The sequence below is a fragment of the Notothenia rossii genome (genome assembly GCF_949606895.1).
Source record: "Notothenia rossii genome assembly, chromosome: 4".
In the NCBI taxonomy this organism is placed as follows: Eukaryota; Metazoa; Chordata; class Actinopteri; order Perciformes; family Nototheniidae; genus Notothenia; species Notothenia rossii.
Genome location: NC_136902.1, coordinates 75,864,828 through 75,889,381, shown reverse-complemented (window position 1 = coordinate 75,889,381; position 24,554 = coordinate 75,864,828). Strand labels below are relative to the sequence as shown.

General features: G+C 44.0%; 2 protein-coding genes across 3 annotated transcripts in view; both read left to right on the top strand.

Annotated features, from left to right (window-relative positions):
- The window catches only part of LOC307035863 (muscleblind-like protein 1), a 124,609-nt gene that overhangs the window by 21,220 nt on the left and 78,835 nt on the right, over window positions 1–24,554 (top strand). Inside the window, exon 2 of one of the 2 annotated variants that reach the window (XM_079675678.1) lies at window positions 89–5,048. The exons of the other annotated variant lie outside the window; for it this stretch is intronic. Within the exon in view, the coding sequence (XP_079531804.1) occupies window positions 587–1,723 (1,137 nt within the window). The 5' untranslated portion in view covers window positions 89–586 and the 3' untranslated portion in view covers window positions 1,724–5,048. Of the gene's footprint in view, window positions 1–88; window positions 5,049–24,554 lie in introns of those variants that run through there. 2 annotated transcript variants of the gene reach the window in all.
- Window positions 17,251–21,535, top strand: LOC307035243 (uncharacterized protein). Its single transcript, XM_079674341.1, has 5 exons — window positions 17,251–18,001; window positions 18,743–19,324; window positions 19,433–19,576; window positions 20,152–20,407; window positions 20,534–21,535. The coding sequence occupies exons 1-5, from the start codon at window positions 17,252–17,254 to the stop codon at window positions 21,193–21,195; spliced, it is 2,394 nt and encodes a 797-aa protein (XP_079530467.1). The 5' UTR covers window position 17,251; the 3' UTR covers window positions 21,196–21,535.

Sequence of the window (24,554 nt, the reverse complement as noted above, 5' to 3'; positions counted from 1 at the left end):
TATTGTATACATTGACAATGCAACTAAGGGTGTTTGAGTAGACAACACAAGACTAAGATCGTTTTGAATTCTGTATTTATTGTTACAGTTTTCACTCCATGTCATGGTGAAGGAGTTACCAGTAAAGTTTCCCAACTACGACGACGACTCTTTTTCTTCATTTTAAGTGGAGTTTAACTTCGTGTTAAGTCTGCGGCTCTTACGTCCGGATAAGAACATTATCGTGAAAAGACAGTAGAGATCAGTTTTTACAAATGATAAAAATGGACTCCAGAAAGAGTGGAAAATCATCAACCTTTGGAGGAAGATCTTCAACCTCTTCATCAAGCAGTGCACCACGTGCTCGTGCTAAAGCAGAAGCAGCCAAGGTTAGAGCAGCTTATGCATCACAACAACTAAAACTAAAGCTGGAGTCAGCTAGGAGAGATGCTGAAGTACAGTTCGAAAAAACAAGAATCGACGCAGAACTAGAAGTATTAAATCTACAGTGTGAAGCAGAAGCCGCAGTAGCTGAAGCACAGGTTTTGGAAATGACAGACATGTCGAAGTTAAAGATGAGTTCCGAGCACCAGAGTCTGAAAATAAAATGGAACGCATAAGTGACTATATCCGTGAACAAAACACACTGAAACAAAGTGCTCACCCCCAACATTCACGTGAAATGGGCCAGCGAAGCATGGAGCTGGAAGAAGGATTCATACCTCAGTTGTCACCTGCTGAAGGCATCGTACAACCACCACCATTAAGTAGCCTTAAAACAGAATTCAAAGCAGCCGGCGATGTACACTTACCTTTTCCTACCAAAGTTGACGGTTACAACCAACCATACTTATCTCAGTACACGGATGGAAAATCCCGACCGTACACACCAGAACGAATAAATGTGCACGCTCAGCCCTTTATCCCGAGACAAGCTTCTCCAGCTATCTCAACACCTGTATCAGAACCCTTGGCTCAGTACTTAGCCAGGCGAGATCTTACAAACGCGAGCTTGTACCAATTTGACGACAAGCCAGAAAACTACCGGGCGTGGTACTCTTCATTCACAGACACAATTAGTGACATAAATTTAAGTGCAACTCAGCAGCTCGACCTGATGACAAAGTGGCTTGGTAAAGAGTCATGTGAATACGTCAAACGCATATGTTCAGTGCATGTGGGCAATCCAACAGAAGCGCTACGCAAAGCTTGGGAACGTCTTCGTGACTGTTACGCTGCCCCAGAGATAATGGAGAAGTCACTCTTTCAGCGGTTAGAGAGTTTCCCAAAACTCAACAACCGAGATCACATCAAGCTCCGTGAGCTGGGTGACTTGCTGTCCGAGATCCTCGGTGCCAAAGAAGATGGCTATCTCACAGGTTTGTCATATTTGGACACCTCACGAGGTATCTTGTCGATCACAGAAAAACTGCCCGTTGGTCTCCAAGAAAAATGGTTGTCCAAGGGCTCGAGTTTCAAAGAAGATAACAACGGTCGGTTCCCTCCCATTGAATACTTCTGCAAATGTGTGTGTCACGAAGCCAAAAAGAGGAACGATCCCAGCTTTATGATCCAAGGGAGTGCTGAAAACTCTGTCAATCCAGAAAAACTTGTCTTAAAGAAATTTGATCAAACTTTCTCAGTAAACAAAACAGATGTTGCCACAGCCAAAAATTGCCCAGTGCACAACAAACCACACTCACTACAAGATTTTCGAACATTTAGAAAACAAACCACTCCATGAAAGAAAGGCCTTCCTCAAGGAAAAAGGAATTTCCTTCAGATGCTGTGCATCCACTTCACACCTTGCTAAGGATTGTAAGTCATCAGTGAAGTGTCAAGAATGTGACCACACTTATCACAGCCATGCATCCTGGCCCGCCATTGCAATCCCCTAAGGCTCCTTCACCGTCACAACAGGACGGCGGGGAGGGAGAAGCTGAGGCTAGCTGCGATAATGTCAACTCAAGCTGCACAGAGGTTTGCGGCAAAGGCCAATGCAGTGTTTCCCCTAATATTGTCTTGGCGGGGCGCTGCGCCGTGCCAACGGAACCCCGCGCCCTGCCTGAAATTCGAGGTGTTTTTTGTTTGTGTTTTTATTTAAAAAAAATATATATATAGCACCAAATTTCAACTGAAGTAATCTATCTACGGTCACTTTGCACATAGAACATGTGCTCTTTTATTAAATTAAATACACACCATGTTATTTATCCAATGTGTGCATGTTTCAGTGTCCACTGCTTTGCGTATTCACATTCTCCCTCTTCTCTGTTTCTGAAGGGCGGGGCTCCGCACACACACACACGAATGCACACACTCACAATCAGAGACAAGAGCGGAGGAAAGGAGGACCACAACAAAGTGAAAAAAAGTCAAACAAATCTGCTTTATTGCCCCGAGTTCTGCTGTCTCCCCCCCAGTTTCAAATTTGTTTATTATTATTTTTTAACCGCAAGCCGTTATCGTCACGGGAGAAGAACACACACAGCCTGCCCAGGTGGACGCACACGAACGCGACAACGAACGTAGCGTGCGCATTCTAAAAATAGCTCACAGATGGTGAGCAGGTTCCGCAGTTTTGAACTACAGTATTGAGATGTGAGTTGGTTTATTCAGTAAATTAGCTCAGGATAATTGGATGTTCTGTCTACACCTGTTGATGTGAGACTAATGCAGGACTTGCTAGCTTGATGCTACCTGGATTTAGCGGCAGTGACTCAACAAATTGCCTCTAAAGATTTATCTTCAGCAATGTATGACAAGCAGACTGCTTGTTTAATGTTAGACTCACACCAATAGCTCAATATGATCATAACACGATTGCTTTCATATCAGAGATCAGACGAGGTGGAGCTGCCTCCAGCAATAGAGGATGAGGCAAAGATAAGCAGCAGCAGCACAGGGTTGCAGCAGGTATGTTATGCTGTAGTCAGGTGATTTAAATGTATCAATAAAAGGAAGAAGTGTAGGCTACATGATAAGAAGGGAATACAGTTTGAATAAAAGTACAGTGCAGTGTAACACTGTACTGTATTACTTTTTAATGAACAAATACTTTGTTACTGTACGATATCAATAAAAATAATCCACAGCTCCTTTCTCTGCTCCAGAGGATAAAAAAAATTAGGGTGCCCCGAATTTTTTTTTCGAGCAGCACCCTGCCAAGGCAGTAAACCTAGGGGAAACACTGCAATGGAGTCGCTCCTGGGCTAAGATTTGCCTCACCAAGGTATATCCTAAGGACGCTAGGCACAAGGCTGTCAATGCCTACGTAATTATGGATGACCAGAGCAATCGCTCACTAGCCAAACCAGAGTTCTTCAACCTCTTCGAAATAGAAGGCAAAAGAACCCCGTATCGGCTAAGAACATGTTCTGGTTTGATAGAAACATCAGGGAGACGTGCTGAAGGATTCCAAGTCGAATCGAATGGAAAAGTGGTCATTACACTCCCATCACTCATTGAGTGTAGTGATATGCCAAATAATCGTTCGGAGATTCCGACACCAAGTGCTGTAATCCAACAACCCCATCTCCATCATATTGCCAAACACCTCCCTGAGCTAGATCCAAAAGCAGAAATTCTACTGCTTCTCGGAAGAGACATTTTGCGGGCTCATAAGGTCAGACAGCAAGTCAACGGTCCACACAACGCTCCATTCGCTCAACGTTTAGACCTTGGCTGGGTGGTAGGAGGCAAAGTGTGCCTGGGAAAAGCCGAAAGTCGACAGCTTCAAAACCAACATACTGGAAGACAGCCGTCATTCCATCTTTTCACCCTGCACAGGTTACATGCATGTCAAAGGAACGCACGGCAACATCAACCAAGCAGCAAAGGCTACAGAGGAGATACTGTGAAAAACAGTGTTCAACAGAACAGAACAGGACAAGAGACCAGCTCCATCGATCGAGGATACAATTTTCTTGGACATGATGGATGCTAGCGTCTACAGGAGCAGAGATAATAGGTGGGTTGCCCCCCTCCCATTCAGGGAATTCCATCAGCGCCTTCCCAGCAATAGAGAGGAGGTCGCCAGCAGGTTAACATCTCTGCACAGAGTACTGTAAAGGAAACCACACATGGGGGGAAAATACTTTGCATTCATGGGCAAGCTCATCCAAAATGGACACGCTGAAGTGGCACCACAACTGAAGAACGCGGAGGAATGCTGGTATCTTTATACTTTCAGAGTATATCATCCTGGACAACCCCCAGATCTTCTCTCCATCAATGCTTTTCACCCAAAAGGCCGGTGTTCCACCACCCCTAGGCGATTTATCCCAGGAATGGTGGAAAAACAGACAGAAATGGACATCACTTCGCAGAAACCTACAAGCTGGAGATGTGGTCCTGTGCAGAGATAAGCAGGATGTACGCAACTCTTGGCCTATGGCTAGAGTCTCCGCAACGTTCCCTGGAAAAGACGGAAACGTCAGGAAGGTCGAGGTCAAAATAGCCGACCGAGATACTGTGAAGACATTGCTCAGACCAATTTCCGAAATTATTTTACTTCTCTCAGAGGACAAGGCCTGACTGGCTTGTATATTGTATTATGTGACCTCAAAAACACTTCATATAATTTGTAAGGTTAAAATACTGCTTGCAGCACCTTTCAGGTGACTTGTAACGTTTGTTTATTTGACACTGTTCATAAAGTTATTTGAATGTATCACTTCCTGTCAATCTTGCATCACTTCCTGTTTTGCTGTTAGAAAATGGTAGAAACTCAAGGAAGCCACATGTTTAGGCACTGTTAGGATCCATTTGCATCTGCATGAAAAGACTGATAAATCAATTTCGTAAGTGATTACATATCATTGTTAACATGTTGTAGTTCCTATATCAATGCTTATTTGATGGAAAGATGTTTAAGAAACATGTAATGTTATATTGTATACATTTATAATGCAACTAAGGGTGTTTGAATAGACAACACAAGACTAAGATCGTTTTGCATTCTGTATTTATTGTTACAGTTTTCACTCCATGTCATGGTGAAGGAGTTACCAATAAAGTTTCCCAACTACGACGACGACTCTTTTTCTTCATTTTGAGTGGAATTTAACTTCGTGTTAAGTCTGCGGCTCTTAGGTCCGGATAAGAACATTATAAACACCAATAATGAAAACACAGTTATCCGTTAGCGCCTTTGTCCCTTTTGTAGCATCTGTTCTCTTTCTACAACACGCTACACAATCTCTAATGATCAAGAGTTCCTCTTATCACATATTGATAGATCTTTCTACTAGTCACAATGATTCTAAGTATGTCCATCTGAATATTTACCAACAGTAAGTTGCTGAAGGCAATAGGCGGATATGTGTTCACCCCCAGTCTGTTTCATGAGTATGCATGTGCATGCCTGTGGACTTCAGACTGCATGTGCGTGTATTCCATTTCAGTCCGCTCCTCTAGGCAGGGTCAGGCATTCGGATCAAACCACAGAGTAGCAGATGTTATCAGTGATGTGAACATCTCTCCCACGTACAGAGCCTGAACCGCTGTAGATTAAAATGCAAAGTGTTTTTTGCATACTCATATAATTATTCATGTTTTCACAGATGTCACAACAGTATGAGAATGTTTTGCATTGTTGTGTAACTAACTGTAGCTACAACACGTAGTCAGTCTGTCAATTGCCCTCTGGTTTGGCTGTAAGCATTCAGTTTAGCAAAACACGATCAAGGTCTGCAGCTACATTTCAGTATTCTGAGTGGCGTTGACAAGGAATTTTCTTCTATCCAACATTTTTGAACAATTCGGATTATTGTCCTCACAGTAGATGGGCATGTGTCACACAGTCAGAGGTAGCATGAACTGGTTGTCAAAGGAGAGTAAGCATATTTGACTGAATGGCTATTAACTGAAACAAATAGAGGTTTTATAATGTCTGTTGAATGATAGCTTTTTGATTGCATTGTTGACCCATTATCCTACACTGTCTTTAAGTTACACTGCTGTTTGGTGTTCCCCATGAAGGCAACATTGCAGACTATTTTTTTTAACACAAAAAACAGAAACTCTTGTTTGGTCCAAAAGCACTGCAGACTGTATGTATTTTTGAAATCCAGTTGTTGAGGTTTTTTATTATTTATTCACGTTGGAGTAAAGCACTAGCCCAAAGAATATACAATCATTGTCAGGCTTGGCAAGGTTAAAGTGAGATTTTAGTAGTTTTTATTGATTTATTTCTCCTGGCTTCACATTAAGGGCTTTTTTATGTGTTGTGTATTTAGGAGATCTTACTGGTTAAATATTTATTGGTCAGTATATCACTGTATGCCAAGGCACTCTCATTCCCAAAGCGTCAAAGGCGTTCTATCAGTATCTTATAAAGGCGCACAAGACTCCAAGCCTCGTTAAGAGACGCACCAAGCTTTCATGTAACATCAATGTATTCCCATCAGTTGCAATATTAGACACTCAGCAATTCCTCTGGAAATCAGGAAAAGTATTTTAAAAGATGGCATTCTGCCAGCAGCATAAGTTGACTACTCAGTGGGTAAAAGAATGACGCCAAAGGGTTCCTAACAAATTGTTAGAATACGACAAGTTAGTACCGAGAAACAAGTTGATTCTGTTCTGCCAAACTGTTGTTGTTTGCTTCCATGACTTCCAGGACTTGCACTTTGCATTTCATTGGTGCTGTGTAGTGTCGGCCTCGAACAGCAAGAATTTTAAATGCAAGGGTGACGACAATCTGCTTCGGTTCCAGCCTGAGCAGGAAGCAGATGGCTGAATATTGTTTCGAGCCGCCTTTTAACAGGTTGTGGCAGTAAATATAAACAGTTTTTTGTAATACCATGAGCAAAGATGGAAGCATATTGCATTACTTATTTTTCTACAAAAGCCTTTATTGTTGAAAAGATGCAAAGAAGACAGTTGATAGTTTGCAAGTAATAATCAAATAATTTAGTTTTTCTTTTTTGTTTGTTGTTTGTCTTTCTCTGCGGCAACCAATTGATTATAAAAGACTCAGACATTGAACCCAACGCAATGTGTTTAAAAATAAATGGGTAAATATTATTTAGTTCAACCAGCAACTAACTAAGACCTCTTGATACAACACTTGTATGATGCCTAATGTAAAATATTTCAGATAGAGTACTGTGCTCGCATCCACAAAAATAGTCTTTACAATGATGTTGTCTTCAAGCTAAATGAGGTTATAGACAACACTTTAAATGAACCTAGACTTTTCAGAATGCCTATATGCATATGATTACAACAAGGAAACTAATGATATTCACTTCAACAGAATATTTTTTCAGTTTTTACGTTCTCTTTACTGTGGACAATATACAGTAATAGAGTAAACAAAATATGAAGTTCTAAAAGTAATGCAACATTGACCCCTTTCCCACCAAAGGCACCAAAAACCTTCTGTTGAAGAACCAAGAACTGAATATGTAAGGCTGTAAGACTGAGGCTGTGGCGAGACTAACCTGAATAACAGTTAATGGCAAGTAAGGCGAAGAGAAGAAAGTTGTAACAAGCGGTAGTGCTGAGCAAAGTGACTGAACGCGACCACAAACTTATAAAAAACACACATATATAAAGTCAGGCAACACTTACCAGGCATAGTGTGATGCTGTTTATTTTTCTTTACTTTTAATGACTATCCGTTTGCCATTATTGACCGTTTGGAAAAGCAGCACACTGCTTCAGCGGCATTCCTGTTGTTTTGTATTATAGCAGCTATTACGAGGAATCAAAACATGGGCTACACAGGTTGCCATGTCAGACTCTCACAAGTAAAATCATAAGGACAAATACACCGGTAAAATATGCCAGTAAGAAACAGATAATGCCAGAATATTATAGAAAGAATTAGTAAAGATAATCAGATTACCTTTGGTTGCTATGCTAACATCACCCATCTAATACCAGAGAAACATTCATAATGCTGGTATGATGCCAAACAGTGGCAATTCAGTTATCCACTTATCGGGATGTGTGATTTTCATCAGTAGTTTTATAGATTCAAACTGAGCACACATTTAGAATGTATTGATCTTTGACCCAAAGGTGCTCTGACCTGTCCGAGGGGACTCAGTCGCAGACAACACAGAATTGTCTTTGGTGAGTTTTAATGTAATGGCAAAAAGTCAGGGGAAAAAAGGACAGGGCAGAAGCAAAAACAGAGGGCAAGCCATGGTCAACAACAAAAAGGTCAGGAAGTTATTCATAGGTACAGACAATGAAAACTGGGCAAATATCACTAACAGGTAAAAAACAAAACAAGGCTTGTTCAACTGGCTAGAGAGCTTGGTATGAGCACAAGGCAATCTGGCAAAGGCGTAAAGGAAACTCAGGATAAAATGAAAATCCTAAAATGCTTTTTTTCTCAGGGGATTGTTTGCGGGTGATCCCTCCTAAAAGAGATACCCACACACAGCAGAGCACTGGAGAGAAGGAGCACCATGCCAGACTGAGATTAGAGGGGCAGCTAATTGCTTGAAGTTACCGTTTATGCTGACAATAAAGATATAATATCAAACAGTTGTTCTAAAGGTATCTGTTAAACCATTTTTAAATTGCAACCCTGAAGAAGTGGGTAAAAACACAATTTAACCACTGTTATCAATGTCAATATAGTGTGTGGTTCTTTAAAAAAAAAAAAAAGCATCTGGTAACATTGCAAATACTTTAAAAACTAGTGCTAAATATTAGCAAATGAATATTTTTACCGATAAGTTAATTCCCATAGAATCCCATTGAGCAAGAGCATTTATTTTTCATTTGTTCAAGACTGGCTATAAGCATACACACATTATCACTGTATGATTACAATTGAACAAGAAAAAGGCACTACTGTTTGCCTGTACAGGTATTAAAAAGAATCCCAACCCTGACGAACACAAGTCTGGTAGAAGTAATAATTAGTGCGAATGCTGTTTACAGCATTCTACTATAGTTCTTTGGATCTTTATTCTTCCCCTTATTTCAGCCAATACTTTGGCACTCCATAACTTCAGCTTATTTTCAGCTACAGAAACCATTCAAATATTAAACTATTTAGCCTGTTCAGGACTCGATGGGAAACCTTCAACTTTTTCAAAATATTTTATACTTTTTGAAATATTCAGCTTTTTAAACTCTTTTTTTTAACATTGAAGTCAATGGGAAGAGCTTTCAAATCAGCCAATACTTTAGCTCTCCATAACTTCAGCTTACTTTCAGTTACAGAAACCATTCAACTATTAAACTATTCAGCCTTTTCAGCAATTGATTGGAAACTTTCAACTTTTTCAAAATATTTCACATCTTTGGAAATATTCAGCTTTTTAAACTCTTTTTGTAACATTGAAGTCAATGGGAGATGCCTTCAAATCCACTTTTGCTACACTTTGCGCCAAATGCTTCTCCTTCCACATAATTTCAGGTAAACACTTCATTCCAACTTCCAAGACCGTCAGCTATTCAATTCCTATTCAGATTTTTGATATCTTTTAAACTTTTTGAGATATTGAATTTAGTTTGGAGCTTGTTAGAGAGGCCTTTTTCAGATTTTAACATTACAGTGGATGGAGCAGCTTGTTAAGTCTAGAATGCTTTGATCTCAAAACAGAGTGGAGCAGTGCTTAAAATTCTCCCCCAAAAATGTTTTAAACTTGCCATAATTCCCAAACCCTACACTCCTCAGACATATCTTTGTCATGAAAAACGTAGGAAAACCTCTCCTAGGTTGTAAAATAAAAAAAGATTTATAAAAAAAATTAAACAAAATGCCTCTTGAGGGCATGAAGAGACAAAAAGTCCAGCTAGCTCCCAATTGATTCCCATGTTAAGAACATCCGGATCTTTCTTCAGAACAGAGTGAACTGTACTTTAGACAAACTGCTCTCCTCTTCACGATTACCACACAAAACCCAACAAAAAAACATATTTCAGTTCATTGGGGTTCCCTGATGCTCAAGGCCTGGTCATTTTTTGATAGGAACCATATTTTTTGAACAGGTGGTCAGATATACTCCTCAATGCATTCTTATGGGACTCAGTGCTGCAGTTGGTTGTCATGGTGTTGCTGGGCAGATACATTCTCCTTTTACATACATATATTTTCACTCTTACATACATACATTCTCCTTTTACATACATACATTTTCACTCTTACATACATACATTCTCCTTTTACATACATATATTTTCACTCTTACATACATACATTCTCCTTTTACATACATATATTTTCACTCTTACATACATACATTCTCCTTTTACATACATATATTCTATAATATATGCATGTCTGAAGACAATATATGTATGCAAGAGAAGAATGTATGTATGTATGAAGACAATATATGTATGCAAGAGAAGAATGTATGTATGTGAGAGAGAAAGTATAGTGGAAAAGGAAGGAGTATGGTTGAAACGGAAGGCAGGTCATTCTCGCGCTGTGATTGGCTCAGAAGGTCGAGCGGGGCGGGCTCATGTTCAGAACTTCTGATTCAAATCAACATGATGGAGGGAGAATGTTAGGGTTAGATGACTCCGTGTATCTACCATGGTATCTACGGACCATTTGTTTTTCTTTATTAAACAAGTAAACGGAAGAGTGTCTGCAAGGCGTTTTTGCTTTTGGTTTTTTACCTTACTAAATGGTCTAATGGTCATTGTAGCGAGGGGGGGGGGGGGGGGCGCGAAACTCGCTGAAGTGATTTCAAAACAAAAGCACTCGTTTGCTTGGAACATTGATAATATTATAAACAAGAGGAAACAAGGTGAATTTAGCGATCACAGCGAAAACGGCCAAGACCCATATTGAGCCCAGAGAATGGATATATAATAAGCCCGTGTCTAAAATGGACCACATTGTTAGGATATTTAAACTATACAGCGATTCTGCACTGCGGTCACTCAGCCGTCTCTCGCGTTTGTCTTTTCAAATCAGCTGCTCTTCATATTTTACAAATATTTTTGACTGAAAGTTCTTAATAAAACTGACACTGTTGGACTCGAGGGGAGAAGAATAAATGGACAACATTGTTAGGAGATTTAAACTATACAGAGAGCCGTCTCTCGTTTTTTCAAATCAGTAGCTCTTCATTTTCTTTTTACAAATATTTTTTACCACAAGTTCTTAATAAAACTGACACTGTTGGACTCGGTACTTGTTTGACTGCTACTAACAATACATTGAAGTACTTTTACTGTGTACTTTGTGAGAAATACTCTGTCAAAGTCCTCTAGTAGCCTACATAATGCATGTTTTCTGCTATCTTTGATGAGTGATACAAAGACAATTTTACCATTAGTTCTTAATGATATTGATACTGCTGGACTCAGTAGTCATACACCTACTACCACAATGAAGTAGCCTACTTCTAGTGTGTTTTTCGTTGTTGTTGAAATCCTCTGTCAAAGTCCCCGCGCTCCTGAGAACAAAATCAAGCCACTTCTGCTAAGTTTGATGAGGGAAAAACTGATTTTTTTTTGGTCATTAGTTCTTTGTGAGATTGACACTATTGGACTAGTGAAACTACTCCCACAAATACTATGAAGTACTGTGTATTTTTTGAGTAATCCTCTGTCAATGTCCCCTCCTGAGAACAAGTTTCTCTAATCTCTGCTATTTTGAATAAGTTAAAACACCTTTCTTCATGAGACTGATATTGTTGGACAGAGTATTTTAAGAGGATGGTAGACATGATATCAGCTCTACTTCCAGTCAGTAGGCCTACTCCGGCAGCAGCATTTGTACCCCTTGGAAAATCTATACAGACTGGCCTGGATAGCTGGTCTATCCTTATTATATATATCCTTATTATATTAGCTTATGAAACCAGACAAAGAACCAGGTCTGAGAATAGTTTAGCACTGTTGCCTCCACCTGTCATGACTAGACATCAAGGCAGACCTCGATACAGCATTTCAGGAGAGCAAATATCTCATTTGGTATCCCTTGGAATGAACTGGCAAAGCATTGCAACATGCTTAGTGGGTAAGCTGTCGGACTCTCTACAGGCATAGACAGCAGCTTGGCGTTCAGCCACTGACATATGCAACACTATCCAATGACAACTTGAACAGAGTTGTTGGTGAAATTCTTCAGCGCACCACAAATGCAGGTGAACGATATGTGCATGGGAGCTTGAGGTCACGTGGGTTGCGCATTCAAAGGTGGCGTGTTAGACAGTCTGCAAGACGTTGACCCCATTGGACGGCCGTTCAGAAGACGCCATGCAATACGTCGACGAATTGACAGTGTTCCAACCCCCAATCAATTATGGTGAGTAAATTCCCAATAGAACAACTTTGGTTGAATCAAGTAGCACAAACTCAGTTGTCAGTTTCTTACAATCCTTAAGTACTTATATCCTTTATTTGAGTGAAAGTAAATGTAAAAAGTAAACCCTTGATTACAAGTATATGTCCTGCATTCACAGCTTTGAGTGTACAGCAAAATGGACTAAGCATCAAAAGCACAAAGAGGTCATTATTAAGAATTGTTTCTCTTAGTTTTAAATTATTTATGCATATCTAACCTTGGCCTAGTTATAGTTTTCCCACTCATGATTTACTCTGATTTTAATTTCTTTTAGGCACATAGATGGAAACCACAAGCTTGTGAGATGGAGAATGGTGTTCCACGGCTGTGTTGATGGTTTCAGTCGAACCATCATATACCTTGGTTGTCTTGACAACAACAGAGCCTCTAGGGTGTTGTCACTATTCATTGACGGTGTTCAGAACTTTGGAATACCGTCCAGGGTGATATGTGATCATGGACTGGAAAACACAGGTGTTGCCCGTTTCATGCTTTACAGAAGAGGATTAAACAGACATAGTGTAATTACTGGCAGGTCAGTGCACAACCAAATAATTGAGAGATTATGGGCAGAGGTAAATCGAGTAGTCTCATTTCATTTTCTTAATTTTTTCAACTTTATAGAGGAGCACGGTGTATTAGATTCACTTAATGAGCTCCATATATTTTGTCTTCACTATATTTATTTGCCACGGGTTCAAAGGGCTGCCACTGAGTTTCAGAACCAGTGGAATAACCATGGTCTTTCAACAGAACGGGGGCAAACTCCTCTTCAGCTGTGGCAAAGAGGCATAGTCAACAATGCAGGAACGCATAACCCAAGTATGAATGGTATTTATGATATAGACAGTGGCTTTGGTGTTGATGACAACAGACCACTCCCAGAGTTACAGACTAACAATGTTGTTGTTGTTCCATCTATTAACCTTACCATCAGTGACCCAACAATGGATACACTTCAGCAGACTTTTGATCCATTTGAAGATGATGGGAATCATGGTATATATTTGTCTTGCAACCTTGTGTATTTTCTTGAAGAGAGGCATACCTAAAATCATAGAACCAAATGGCGTACCAAAAAGAAACAAAACCCCCCTCGACAGATAGGCCTATTTAAGAGCACATTCACATAAATAGAAAAGGTCCACACAGGATATGTACGGCCTTTAGTAGTGTAAAGCAAAGCAAAACACACCGCCAATCTATTTCACAGACACTTAAACATATTGTCAGTTTTAACATACACTGCTTAAAAAGAAAAAGCGTTTATTTCAGTGGAGTAATGGGAAAAAAAGTTCAGCTTTTGTCCTCTTCTGTTCTATGGTGTGCTGATTTTGTGTTGCTTCTTGTGCTCCTACTGACTTCTCACATATTCCACTGATGCTGTATCATTGTATTTGACAAAGGACATCAAATGTTAAAATAATTAATACTTCAGTCAATTTATTAAGTTCTCCAGAGCCAAAAGCTTTAATAAAATGTGGTTTCAATTCACACGTGTTTCACTACTTTTGGTAACAATTTATTTGAACATTTAAAGTAAGACATATGGCTGGAAATGTTAAACATGGAGGTTTGAGCTCACTAATGCACATAAAGGTCTTAACATCCTATACACAGCAAGGATCCATTAATTGGAAGAAAACTGCAACCATGAACCTAAACAGTAACCTAACAATTGTACATCTTTATAAAACCTTTTTCTTTTTAAAACTTTGATTGCAAAATGACTGGCAACCTAGTCCTGGCTAAAAATACAGAGCCAAGTTCCAAAGCCAATTGAAGTTTACTCAATAAAGTTGAATTTGCCTTTATTGAACTTTCTCAAAATCTGAACTGTACTTTAAAAGATGTTCCCAGCAAAACACTGTGGAATGATATCCACAATAAAAACGTGTCAATAACTGTTTGGGATTTTTTGAACTAAAATGTATTTATTTGAGTGTGAACTTGACCTTTAAACAGAATACTGAGATGGAGGCCTGCCCATGAATTAAGTTATGCCGAAACCCTGGGTATTTCCCAGTGCAAAGTCCATATTTTCCTGGAAGTCTATGTAAGAGCTGTGCAGTGGCAACTTCAAACAGTTGATGCAGGTGTTTGCAATGGGAAGTTTAGAAGTGGTTCCTGAGTCATAATTTTGGTGAAGAAATTCAATTGAAGGTGGTGGATCAAAGCCAATTGGTGGAACAGTATTGGCTCCAGTGGCAAAGGCAAGAATTGTCCTCAGCTTCTGTGTTCTATTTCGTATATGGCTTCGCCCTCTAAGGCTATCGCTATTGGGTAATCCCCCTGCGCCCCCGCGCAGCACTGAAACACTTGTAGTCCACGCCCACCCGCAAGGTGGGCCCCACCCTCGGGCCTCCTTCCGGTATAAATAGGAAGGTGGCCCGGCAATCTGCTCCCTCTTTTCTTCAGCAACCGCCGGCAGTACTGAAGCACAGGAAAGGAATTAGAGTCATGAGCAACAATTGTGTCCGTGATTGTCCCTCCTGTAAAACGGGGTACATCATGAGCTATGACCTACACGCGATATGCGAATCCTGTCTGGGGCCAGAGCACGCGTACGCGGCTCTCAACCAGCAGGTCGCGTGTTCGCATTGTGCCCGTCTCCCATCAGCCGACAGGCAGCGAAGAGCGGACGCTCTAGCTGCCGCGGCTGAGGAGGACGACTGGCCCGTCCAGGAGCACAGGGACGACAGCCTGTTTCTGGAGCCGAGTGGTGGGCAGGAGTCGGACGACTCCTACCCCGTTTCCCTCCATGGCTCGCCATGCGGCTCTCCCCTCCCCCCCCGGACTGGGGAGACGGGGTCGGAGCGAGGTACGGGTATGGCGGCCGAGCACGCGGTCCCCTTCTCCGTTGCCACGGCACTGCCGGCGTTGGGGGGCATCATGCTGGAGCTGCCGGAGATCATCGGCAAGGCGGCAGCCTGCAAGGGTCTCCTCGTTCCCCTAGGATGGGAAAAGGTAGCTCTGGATGACATGGCGATGAGTTTTTTCCCGCATTCAGACTGGCAGGAGTGACCCGATCTGGCCGCGCTTCCCAGCGATTAGGAGGTACCAGGAGGGGGCTGCGGCGAACCCGAGGACCCTGAGGGCTCCGGTGGCCACCTTTGTTCCCTTCACTAAGGTGGAGGGATTCACTGACGAGGGTTTCGCAACCACCCCCGCTCTGGAGCAGAGCTTGACGGCGTTCTTTGGGGTTAAGCAGGCCAACTTGGTCGCCGGACGGCGCCCTGTGTTGGCCTCCCCCAAGGACCAGTATGTCGCCCGCCAGGCTGACCGGGCGCACCAGTGTGCGGTTCAGGCGTCTGCGGCGGCGAATAACATCGCGTTGCTGGCAAACTCGGTGGTTACGCTGGTGGAGCGGTCCACCACCGTGGCTCCAGAGGAGGCGGAGGAGATCGGCAAGGCGGCCAGCACGGCGCTCACGCTGTGCGCGTCCGTGGCTGTCTCCCAGGCGAGGATCGAAGCGTGGATGACGCAGATCCAGCGCCACCTCTGGCTGCAACAGGCGGCTGTTACAGAGCCGGCCAGGAAGGTCTTGCTGGACGCTCCGATCAGCTCGGAAGGGCTGTTCGGACCCCAGTTTTTGGCCATGGTAGAGTCCATGAAAGCGGCAGCGGATGATATCCGCCAGCACGTTGGCTGGCTCCAGCCTGCGGCGAAGCCGCAGCGGCACCAGCGGCAGCAGCAGCAGCGGCCAACCCGGCCACAGCGGCAGGCAGAGAGACAGCCGAGGCGGCAGACTCGCCTGTCGGCGGCGGCAGGGGCACCGTTCCGAGCCTCCGCCCCCCCACCAGAAAAGAAAAAAGAAAAGTACTCCCGTCAGTACAAACCTGACAGTTTGGGGGGGAGTGTGAAGGAAATAAAAGAAGCTTAATTTCCAACCTTTTGTCATCAGTTTCAAATGGGTTTCACATATCCCCCACTCTGGGTGAACCAGCTGCCTATGACCTATCGGTTAATAGCCAGCAGGGTTCGTTACAAAAGCCTGCACATTTTAATCTATCGGTTAATAAGTTACAGAGCGCAGTAACTACGCCAGCTGCCTCCAATCTGTTGATTAGTAGGCAGCGGGGTTCGCTGCGGGAGCCTGATGGTTATAACTTTTCGGTTATTAAACCACAGACCTCGCGGCATTCCTCTGTCCGAGATCTGCCACCTACACACGGTCACAATAAGCCCATGAGCGCCGTGGTAACGCCTCATGTGGATATTACTGCACACACCTCTACTCATCCTCTGAGCGTGTACGCGCCTCACGATGAGAGTCGGAGTGAAACGCAGCGTGTGGAGGCCCCCTCACAGCCCTTTCGCTCTAGGCCAACCTTGGGTTGCCTCACGGGCAGCGGTGGCGAGGGCTCTGGCGTGGCTCGTCGTCATGACAACCACAACACATCTCAAGCATGTGCGCCCGCTCTCAGAGTGTTTCTCGGAGTGGCAGCGCGTGTGTCTGATGGACGAGCAGGCTGATCAGCAGAGGGTACACCCTGCAGTTCGCCTCCCCCCCCCCACAGTTCAACGGGATACAGGAGACACGCCTGTCATCCCGGGAACAGTGTCGGGCGCTCCAAGCAGAGCTACGGCAGGGTGTCCGCGCGGTAGTAAAAGGTAGTAAAAAGAATCTACCCAAATTAAGGCCCTTGAAAGGTAGTAAAAGGTAACAAACGCAATTTGACTTGGTAGTAATTTTTTTAAAACTCTGCCTCAATATATAATGAGTTTCCATTGTTTGCTTATTATTTGTGTCTGCATGTTTGAATTTCATCTAGCCTACGTAGTTTAAAAATATATACGGTGCTAACAGGACCTGAGTGAGGCGTAGTTGATAGCAATGACGTAGAGGTAACCTGTGTGGACTTCATAGCCTATCAGCGACGCTTACAACATTTTCCGCCTTTTTCCAACAATTGACGTTAGCAGAGCCGCCTTTTGCCACAGTTGCAGTCTACTTTTTCTGATGTTAGCAAATTCGAGCAAATTTAGTGTGAAATGGGGAAGTGCAAGTTTTCGCAATTATGGGTTGATGACCCCTTATATAAAGACTGGCTTAAACCCGTCATAGGAAATGACCGTGAAGCATTTTGCAGTGTCTGCAAAAAAACTATAAATGTTACCTGGAACGGCATTACTGCTATCAAGTCCCACAGTGGATCGGCTATACACCAGCAGCGGCTTCGGGTGAGGGGGGGACAGCTGCCGATTTCGTTGTTTTGCGATGCTAGCAGCAGCACCACACAGATCGCGGCAGATCATGCCAACTTATCAGCAACAGTCGCACCACCTCGGCAGCAAACCAGTGCCACCAGCACCACCACGGCTGCGATAGCCAAACAGCAGACGTTACCGCCACAAACATCAGCCCTCAGGGCTGAGGTTCTCTGGTGCCTGAACACAGCAGCTAACCATCATTCATTCAATTCGAATGAGGGCATTGGGGAATTGTTCGAAAACATGTTCACTGACTCCGACATAGCCAAAAGTTTTGTTTGTGGCAAAGATAAGACATCGTATATCCTTGGATTTGGCATTGCTCCACATTTTAAGAAGCTTCTTATAAATAGCATCAATGCTTCTGGGCCATATGTTGTCATGTTTGACGAGTCTCTGAACCAGTCCGCCAAGAAGAAGCAAATGGATATTCACGTTCGGTTCTGGAGAGATGACCGCGTGACGTCTTCATATTTTGGGTCACAGTTTCTTGGACATGCAAGGGCTGAAGACTTGCTGCAAAGCATTAAAGTGAGTTGATATTTTCTTGTTTGTTCTTTCTTATTGTCGTTATATGCCCATTTGAAAATGTTTATGTCATAGTTAGCCTAAGCTTTAGCCTACACGACGTGTGTGTCGGGTGTGTTTTGTGACCCTGCAAGGCGATATCAGTCGCTTTGCGCTCAATGCTATTTTGAGAAAATCCACGGTAAACAAACATCCGGGTTAAAATGTTGAATTTCATGTTTTCGCATAATTTGACAGTATACAGTCTACATATCATTTCATATCGTGGACAAATCACGGAAAAACATACGTTTTGACTGTTAAGCCCGGTGAAGATGCAACACATTAGCAGTCATACCATTTGTCAACGCCGCTTAAAAAGGTGATTTTCTCCTCTTCTAGCATTATCATGACAGGAGAACCATGCCACTTTGGATACAGTTATCTTAACGATTGTTCTAGCAATAGCCTCAATATACATATCGTTGGAAAGCTTAGTTTATGGCCGTTCATATGAGAACAATAACTTAGTTTTGTACATTTTACCAAAGCGACTGGTTTCGCCTTGCAGGGTCACATTTTGATGAAGGATTTGGTTAATATTTCTGAAAGATGCATACTGGTACTACAAAGGGGGAAACACGTTTGACTTATACTTACTGGCACTGTATTTACTGTCTATCTATTGTCTATTTTATGAATAACCAAAAACCACAGGACAGATTAAAATGTTCAATAAACTTTGTTTTTTGTGACAATTCACAGGAATGTGTTGCACAACTCAACTTGAGACACCTGCTGTCTGTCAGTATGGATGGCCCAAATGTCAACTTCAAGCTGCTGAAGCTCCTTCAGAACGAACATTCAGAGCTTCATGGGGATGCACAACTCATCAGTGTTGGCAGTTGTGGCTTGCACACCCTCCACAATGCCATGAAGGCAGGATTCGCAACATGGCAGGTAGACAAACTGTTGCGAGCTATGCACTACATCTTCCACAATGTTCCTGCCCGTAGAGAAGATTACACCGCCACCACAGGATCTTCTACCTTTCCCCGATCTTTCTGTGGCCACAGATGGGTGGAAAATGTCCCTGTGGCTGAGAGAGCTGTCGACATTTGGCCTGTGCTTTTAACATATGTTGATGCTGTTCAGAAGAAAAAGGTGACAAACCCAAACACGGCGTCATATGATATCATTTTGGCAGCACGGGATGATAATTTGATAATTCCAAAGCTCCAGTTCTTCTTGTCAGTTGCACGAAGCTTCAACCCCTTCCTGACCAAATATCAGACCGACGAGCCTGTGCTGCCCTTTTTTGCTAAAGATCTGAAAGAACTCCTGATGGTAAGAAATGTAATTCCTGTAGAGTAACTGTCTTTATTTGAATGTGATTAAACTGTATCAGTTGACAGGTGTGACTTGATTGCTAACAGTTTTTGTTGTTCTTTTAAGGCTTTACTGCGGCGATTTGTTAAAAGGGAACTTATACAGGACCGAAGCCCACTGCAACTTATCACAATCCAGGTGTCTGAGGAGAAGAACTGGGTGGCTCTGAAAAATGTGGACATCGGCCTGGGTGCTGAATCTGCCATCAAGGTAATTACTGCAGATACTTTCAATGTCATACATGAAATGTGCTGTCGGCACAAATAAATAGTTACTTCGAACTATTAGGGTAGAAAATGAATGAGTAACATTGGGCATTATTTAACCACCTCTGTGGTAAGCAATATAGCTATCGTAATTGTGTGGTTGTTAATGGTTATCTTTCAAACTTCAGTGGTCTTCACCACCAGGCCTTTGGCATTGAGGCTTAAACTGAACCACAGCCATGAGGATATACCAAACCTCTTTCTCACTCTGGTTAAATTGTTAGGATTGTTTTAAATGTGTAACTTGTCATAGTTTAATTTCCAATCATAGCAGTGAATGTTTATGCATCCTGAACTCATCCTGAACTATACTCACATATCCCATCACTCCCCCACCCACCCACCCACACACACACACACCCACACCCACACCCACACACACACACACACACACACACACACACACACACCCAGAGAGCAGACAACCAACATCTTTTCCCCACAGGTTTTACACAAGTATCTCTATATATGTGACAAATAAATATCCTTGTATGAACATTAATGTTCTCTATTTGTTAGGCCCTTCAGAGCAAACCAGGAGGCAAGATAGGGGAGCTCTCTCTGCTAACCTTCAGGAAAGAATGTTTGCAGTGCCTTGTTAAGGTTGTCATGAAATTGCAAGACAAATCCCCCCTAAAGGTTCCAATGGTTAGGCACATTGCATGCCTTGATCCCACACAAATCCACCAAGAACCGGAGTGGTGCATCAAGCAAATGAAGAGTGTAGTGCAGACATTCCTTCAGGGAAAGAGATTGACAGGTGGCATTCCAGCTGGTAAGAAAAAATACAGTATGTCTAGGGACAGGGAAGGTCATTCAAATGAAGGCCATGTTCTAAGGGTGTTCTACTTTGAAATGTACTTAAATGTCATTAATGATTATGTTTTTGTCAATATTGTAGGTGATGTTATCATTCAACAGTTCGAATCGTTGACCTCTGTGGAAGGACGGGATGAACGTTTCCTGGCTTTCAAGCCACTGAAGGACCGCCTTGATGTGTTCTTCTACACAACCCTCAGCAGGCCTTACCCTGACTTGCTGCAGTTTTGCCAGAGTCTCCTCCTTCTTTCCCATGGCCAAGCCACTGTGGAAAGAGGATTTTCAGTGAACAAAGAGGTGGAGACATGCAATCTCCATGACCGCACACTGGAATCACTGAGACTAGTTTGTGACAGGATCAACAGTTGTGGTGGTGTTTTGAAAGTGCCCCTCACAAAGGAGCTCCTTGCCTCTGCCTCATCAGCTAGATCCCAGTACAGACTGTACCTTGACAGTGAAAAGAAAAAGAGAGAGAGTGCTGCCCATGCTCTGAGGAGGAAGGCAGTGGGGGAGGAGCTTCTGGACCTCAGAAGACAGGAAGAGGTACTTCGCCGTGTTTGTCACTCACTGGAAAAGGACGCGGACAAGTTGGCCGAGCAGGCTGAGGGAAAGGCTGGGTCCAAAATGGCTGAACTGATAATCAAGTCCAATACCCTTCGCAGAAGGCAGAAAGAAAAAAAAGAAGAGCTCTGCAAATTGGAGAAAATAATTGAAGATAAGTCCTCACAACTGAGACTTCTGTGACTGTACACCCCTCACAGTTATTGTTTTAAATGTTTCTCTTAGATACAATGTAGATTGCAACAACTGCACACAGGCACACCCACAGACGAATGCAGGCACACGCACACACAAACACACACACACACGTACACCCCTACAGTTATTGTTTTAAATGATTCACTTAGATACAATGTAGATTGCAACAACAACAACATCCATACAAAGGCGCACCCACAGACATGTGCATACATGCACTCCTCACACACGTTATTGTGTTTAAATATGGTGAATGTTATATTGAAGCAGATCTTTGAAAGCTGTAGTCCTCAGAGCATATTGTTCATTAAAGTTATTTATTTGATTGATTTTCAATTTTTTTCATTAATACGCATTATTAATACGCACCAGTAACTGCTTGTGTGTGTGTGTGTGTGTGTGTGTGTGTGTGTGTGTGTGTGTGTGTGTGTGTGAGAATGCGTGTTTGTGAGAGAATGCGTGTTTGTGAGTAAGTGTGTGTGATGTGACACTTTATTATTAATATTTATGGTTGTTAAGTGATATGTGTTTAAGAAGTGTCAAGGTTATTACTCACTTTATTAGGGCTAAGGGTCAACTCAACACTACAAAAAAAAACACAATTGACAATGACAATACTTAATGATCACAATTAAACATTAGTGTACCTGATATGTATGACGGGTGTGACAGTGTCACACTAATACCTTATAATTAGTAGTCCAAAAAGGGCTGCTGCTTGATGTCGTGTTGGTAGTAAAAAATATTGTGGAGGTAGTAAAAAAGGTAGTAAAAGGTAGTAAATTCATCTCTATGAATCCTGCAGATACCCTGTACGGGAACTCCTGTTGAAAGAGGCTATTTCCAGGGTTCCCCGAGGGGAAGAAAATCAGGGATATTACTCCCGCTACTTTCTTATCCCGAAAAAGACGGGGGGAATGAGACCCATCCTCGACCTGTCAGCGTTCAACGAGGCAAAAAAAAAGGCCGTTTCACATGCTGACGGTCAAAAGGGTGCTAGAGTGTGTTCACCAGGGAGACTGGTTCACCTCTATAGACCTAAAGGATGCATACTTCCACGTACCCATCATCCCACAACACAGGAAATTCATGCGGTTTTCATTCCAGGGAATATCGTACCAGTACAACCGTCTGCCGTTTGGTTATTCCCTGGCTCCTCGCACCTTTTCGAAGTGTGTAGAGACGGCATTGCAGCCGCTACACAGAGGAGGGATGAAAGTACTATTTTACCTGGACGACCTGCTGCTGATGGCTCGCTCCAGGGAGGAAGTGGCTTTACAGACGGTACAGCTCATATCGCATCTGTCAAAGCTGGGTTTCATGATAAACTGGAAAAAGAGCTGTCCTCTTCCCTCCAAGAGTATTGTTTACCTGGGTGTGGAATTGAACTCAGCCCGCATGAGAGCGCGACTCTCACGGCAGAGAGTGGAGACGCTGACAGCTCTCCTTCGACGCGTCACACCCTGCAGCGTGGTGACAGCCCTCTCCGTGATGCGGCTGCTCGGCATGATGGCAGCCGACCACGGGGTGATTCCCCTGGGTCTCCTTCACATGAGAAGACTCCAGAGGTGGTTTATTCGCCTACGCATCGACCCCGTGCGACAGAGGAGGCGCATGGTGGTCATCCCTCTGTCCGTGGGTTCAGACTGAACCTATTGGAAAAGTCCCCACGTCCTATCAGAGGGTGTGGCCCTGGGCAGAGTTACGTCAGACATCTCGGTGTTCACAGACGCATCTCTCTCAGGGTGGGGAGGAACGTGCATGTCGCAGGCAGTGGGGGGACAGTGGCTGACTCACATGTCCTTCCACATAAACGTGCTGGAATTGATCTCCGTACGGAGAGTAATTCAGCATTTTGCCTCGCTGCTGCAGAATCAACATGTATTGATTCGCACAGACAACAGAGCCGCGGCAGCCTACATCAATCGCCAGGGCGGGGTACGCTCAGCGCAGCTTCTGAACACAGCCAGACGGCTGTTGATCTTGGCGCGCGCGCACCTACTCTCCATCAGAGCACTGTATGTGCGCGGCGAGTTGAACAAAGGGGCAGACCTCATGTCCAGAGGAGGCCCTCGCCAGGAGGACTGGAGCCTACACCCCGAGCTGATCGCCCAGGTTTGGAGCCGGTTCGGGAGGGCGGAGGCGGATCTGTTCGCCGCATGCGGGAACGCGCAATGCGCCCTCTGGTTCTCCCTGTCAGCGCGGGACCTCCCCCCCCTAGGGGTGGAAGCGTTCGCACATCGTCCATGGCCCAGGGGACTGCTGTACGCCATCCCCCCGGTCCCGCTGATTCCCCGGTTTCTGGACCGAGTGCAGGAGGAGGGGTTGTCAGTGATCCTGATTGCCCCGGAGCGCACGGGCGCTTCCTGGTTTCCAGGCAGACCGTGGGAAATTCCGTGGCGCGGGGACGCTCTCTCGCAGGTGGAGGGAGCGATTTACAGTCACCCAGTGATAGGCCAGCGCCTATGGGCATGGCCCCTGAACGGGAACACTTAGAGAGGTTGGGTCTCTCTCAAGATGTTGTACGCACCATTCAGGGCGCCAGGGCCGCGTCTACCAGAGCGACCTACACAGCCAAGTGAGCAGCGTTCCAGCGCTGGTGTGTAGAAAGAAGCCTGGACCCCACTACGTGCCCCCTGCCTCACGTGCTGTCATTCCTCCAGCTGTTGTTGGACAGGAATTTGGCTTTCAGCACAATCAAGGTATATGCGGCTGCCATATCATCTTGTCAAGCGGGTTTCGGAGCCGGGACGTTGTTCAGTCACCCCCTGATGAAACGCTTTCTGCAAGGGGTACGAAGACTCAGACCGGTGTCACGCGCACTGGTGCCTCAGTGGGATCTGGCTTTGGTGTTACGAGCACTAAGCAAAGCCCCATTTGAACCGTTAGAGCAGGTTCCCCTTAAAATGTTATCAGCCAAAGTAGTACTGCTTTTGGCTCTAACATCAGTAAAAAGGGTGGGTGATTTATCCGCTCTCTCTGTGGCCCCGTCATGCCTCCGGATCCAAGGAGATGGCAGTTCGGCTGTGCTACGGCCTAACCCAGCCTTTATGCCAAAGGTCATCACAAGCACTTTTAGGTCAAGAGTGATCACCCTGGATGGGTTTTTTCCGCCTCCTCATAAATCGGAGGAAGAAGACACATCTCATCTCCTCTGCCCGGTGCGCGTGCTGTCCTGCTATGTGGCGCGCACGGCGGCCTGGCGCCGTTCTCAGCGCCTGTTCGTGCACTATAGAGAGCGCTCGATCGGGCAACCTCTGTCTGCACAACGGCTGTCACACTGGCTGTGTGAGGCTGTGTCACAGGCATATGTCTCCTCTGGGGTGGAGCCCCCGGAGAACATC

Excerpts from the sequence above, each read along its gene's own strand:
- LOC307035243 (XM_079674341.1), top strand. The coding sequence starts at position 17,252 with ATGGGGAAGTGCAAGTTTTCGCAATTATGGGTTGATGACCCCTTATAT. Across the intron at positions 18,002-18,742 it reads ACTTGCTGCAAAGCATTAAA|GAATGTGTTGCACAACTCAA; the intron begins GTGAGTTGATAT and ends GACAATTCACAG. Across the intron at positions 20,408-20,533 it reads GACAGGTGGCATTCCAGCTG|GTGATGTTATCATTCAACAG; the intron begins GTAAGAAAAAAT and ends TCAATATTGTAG.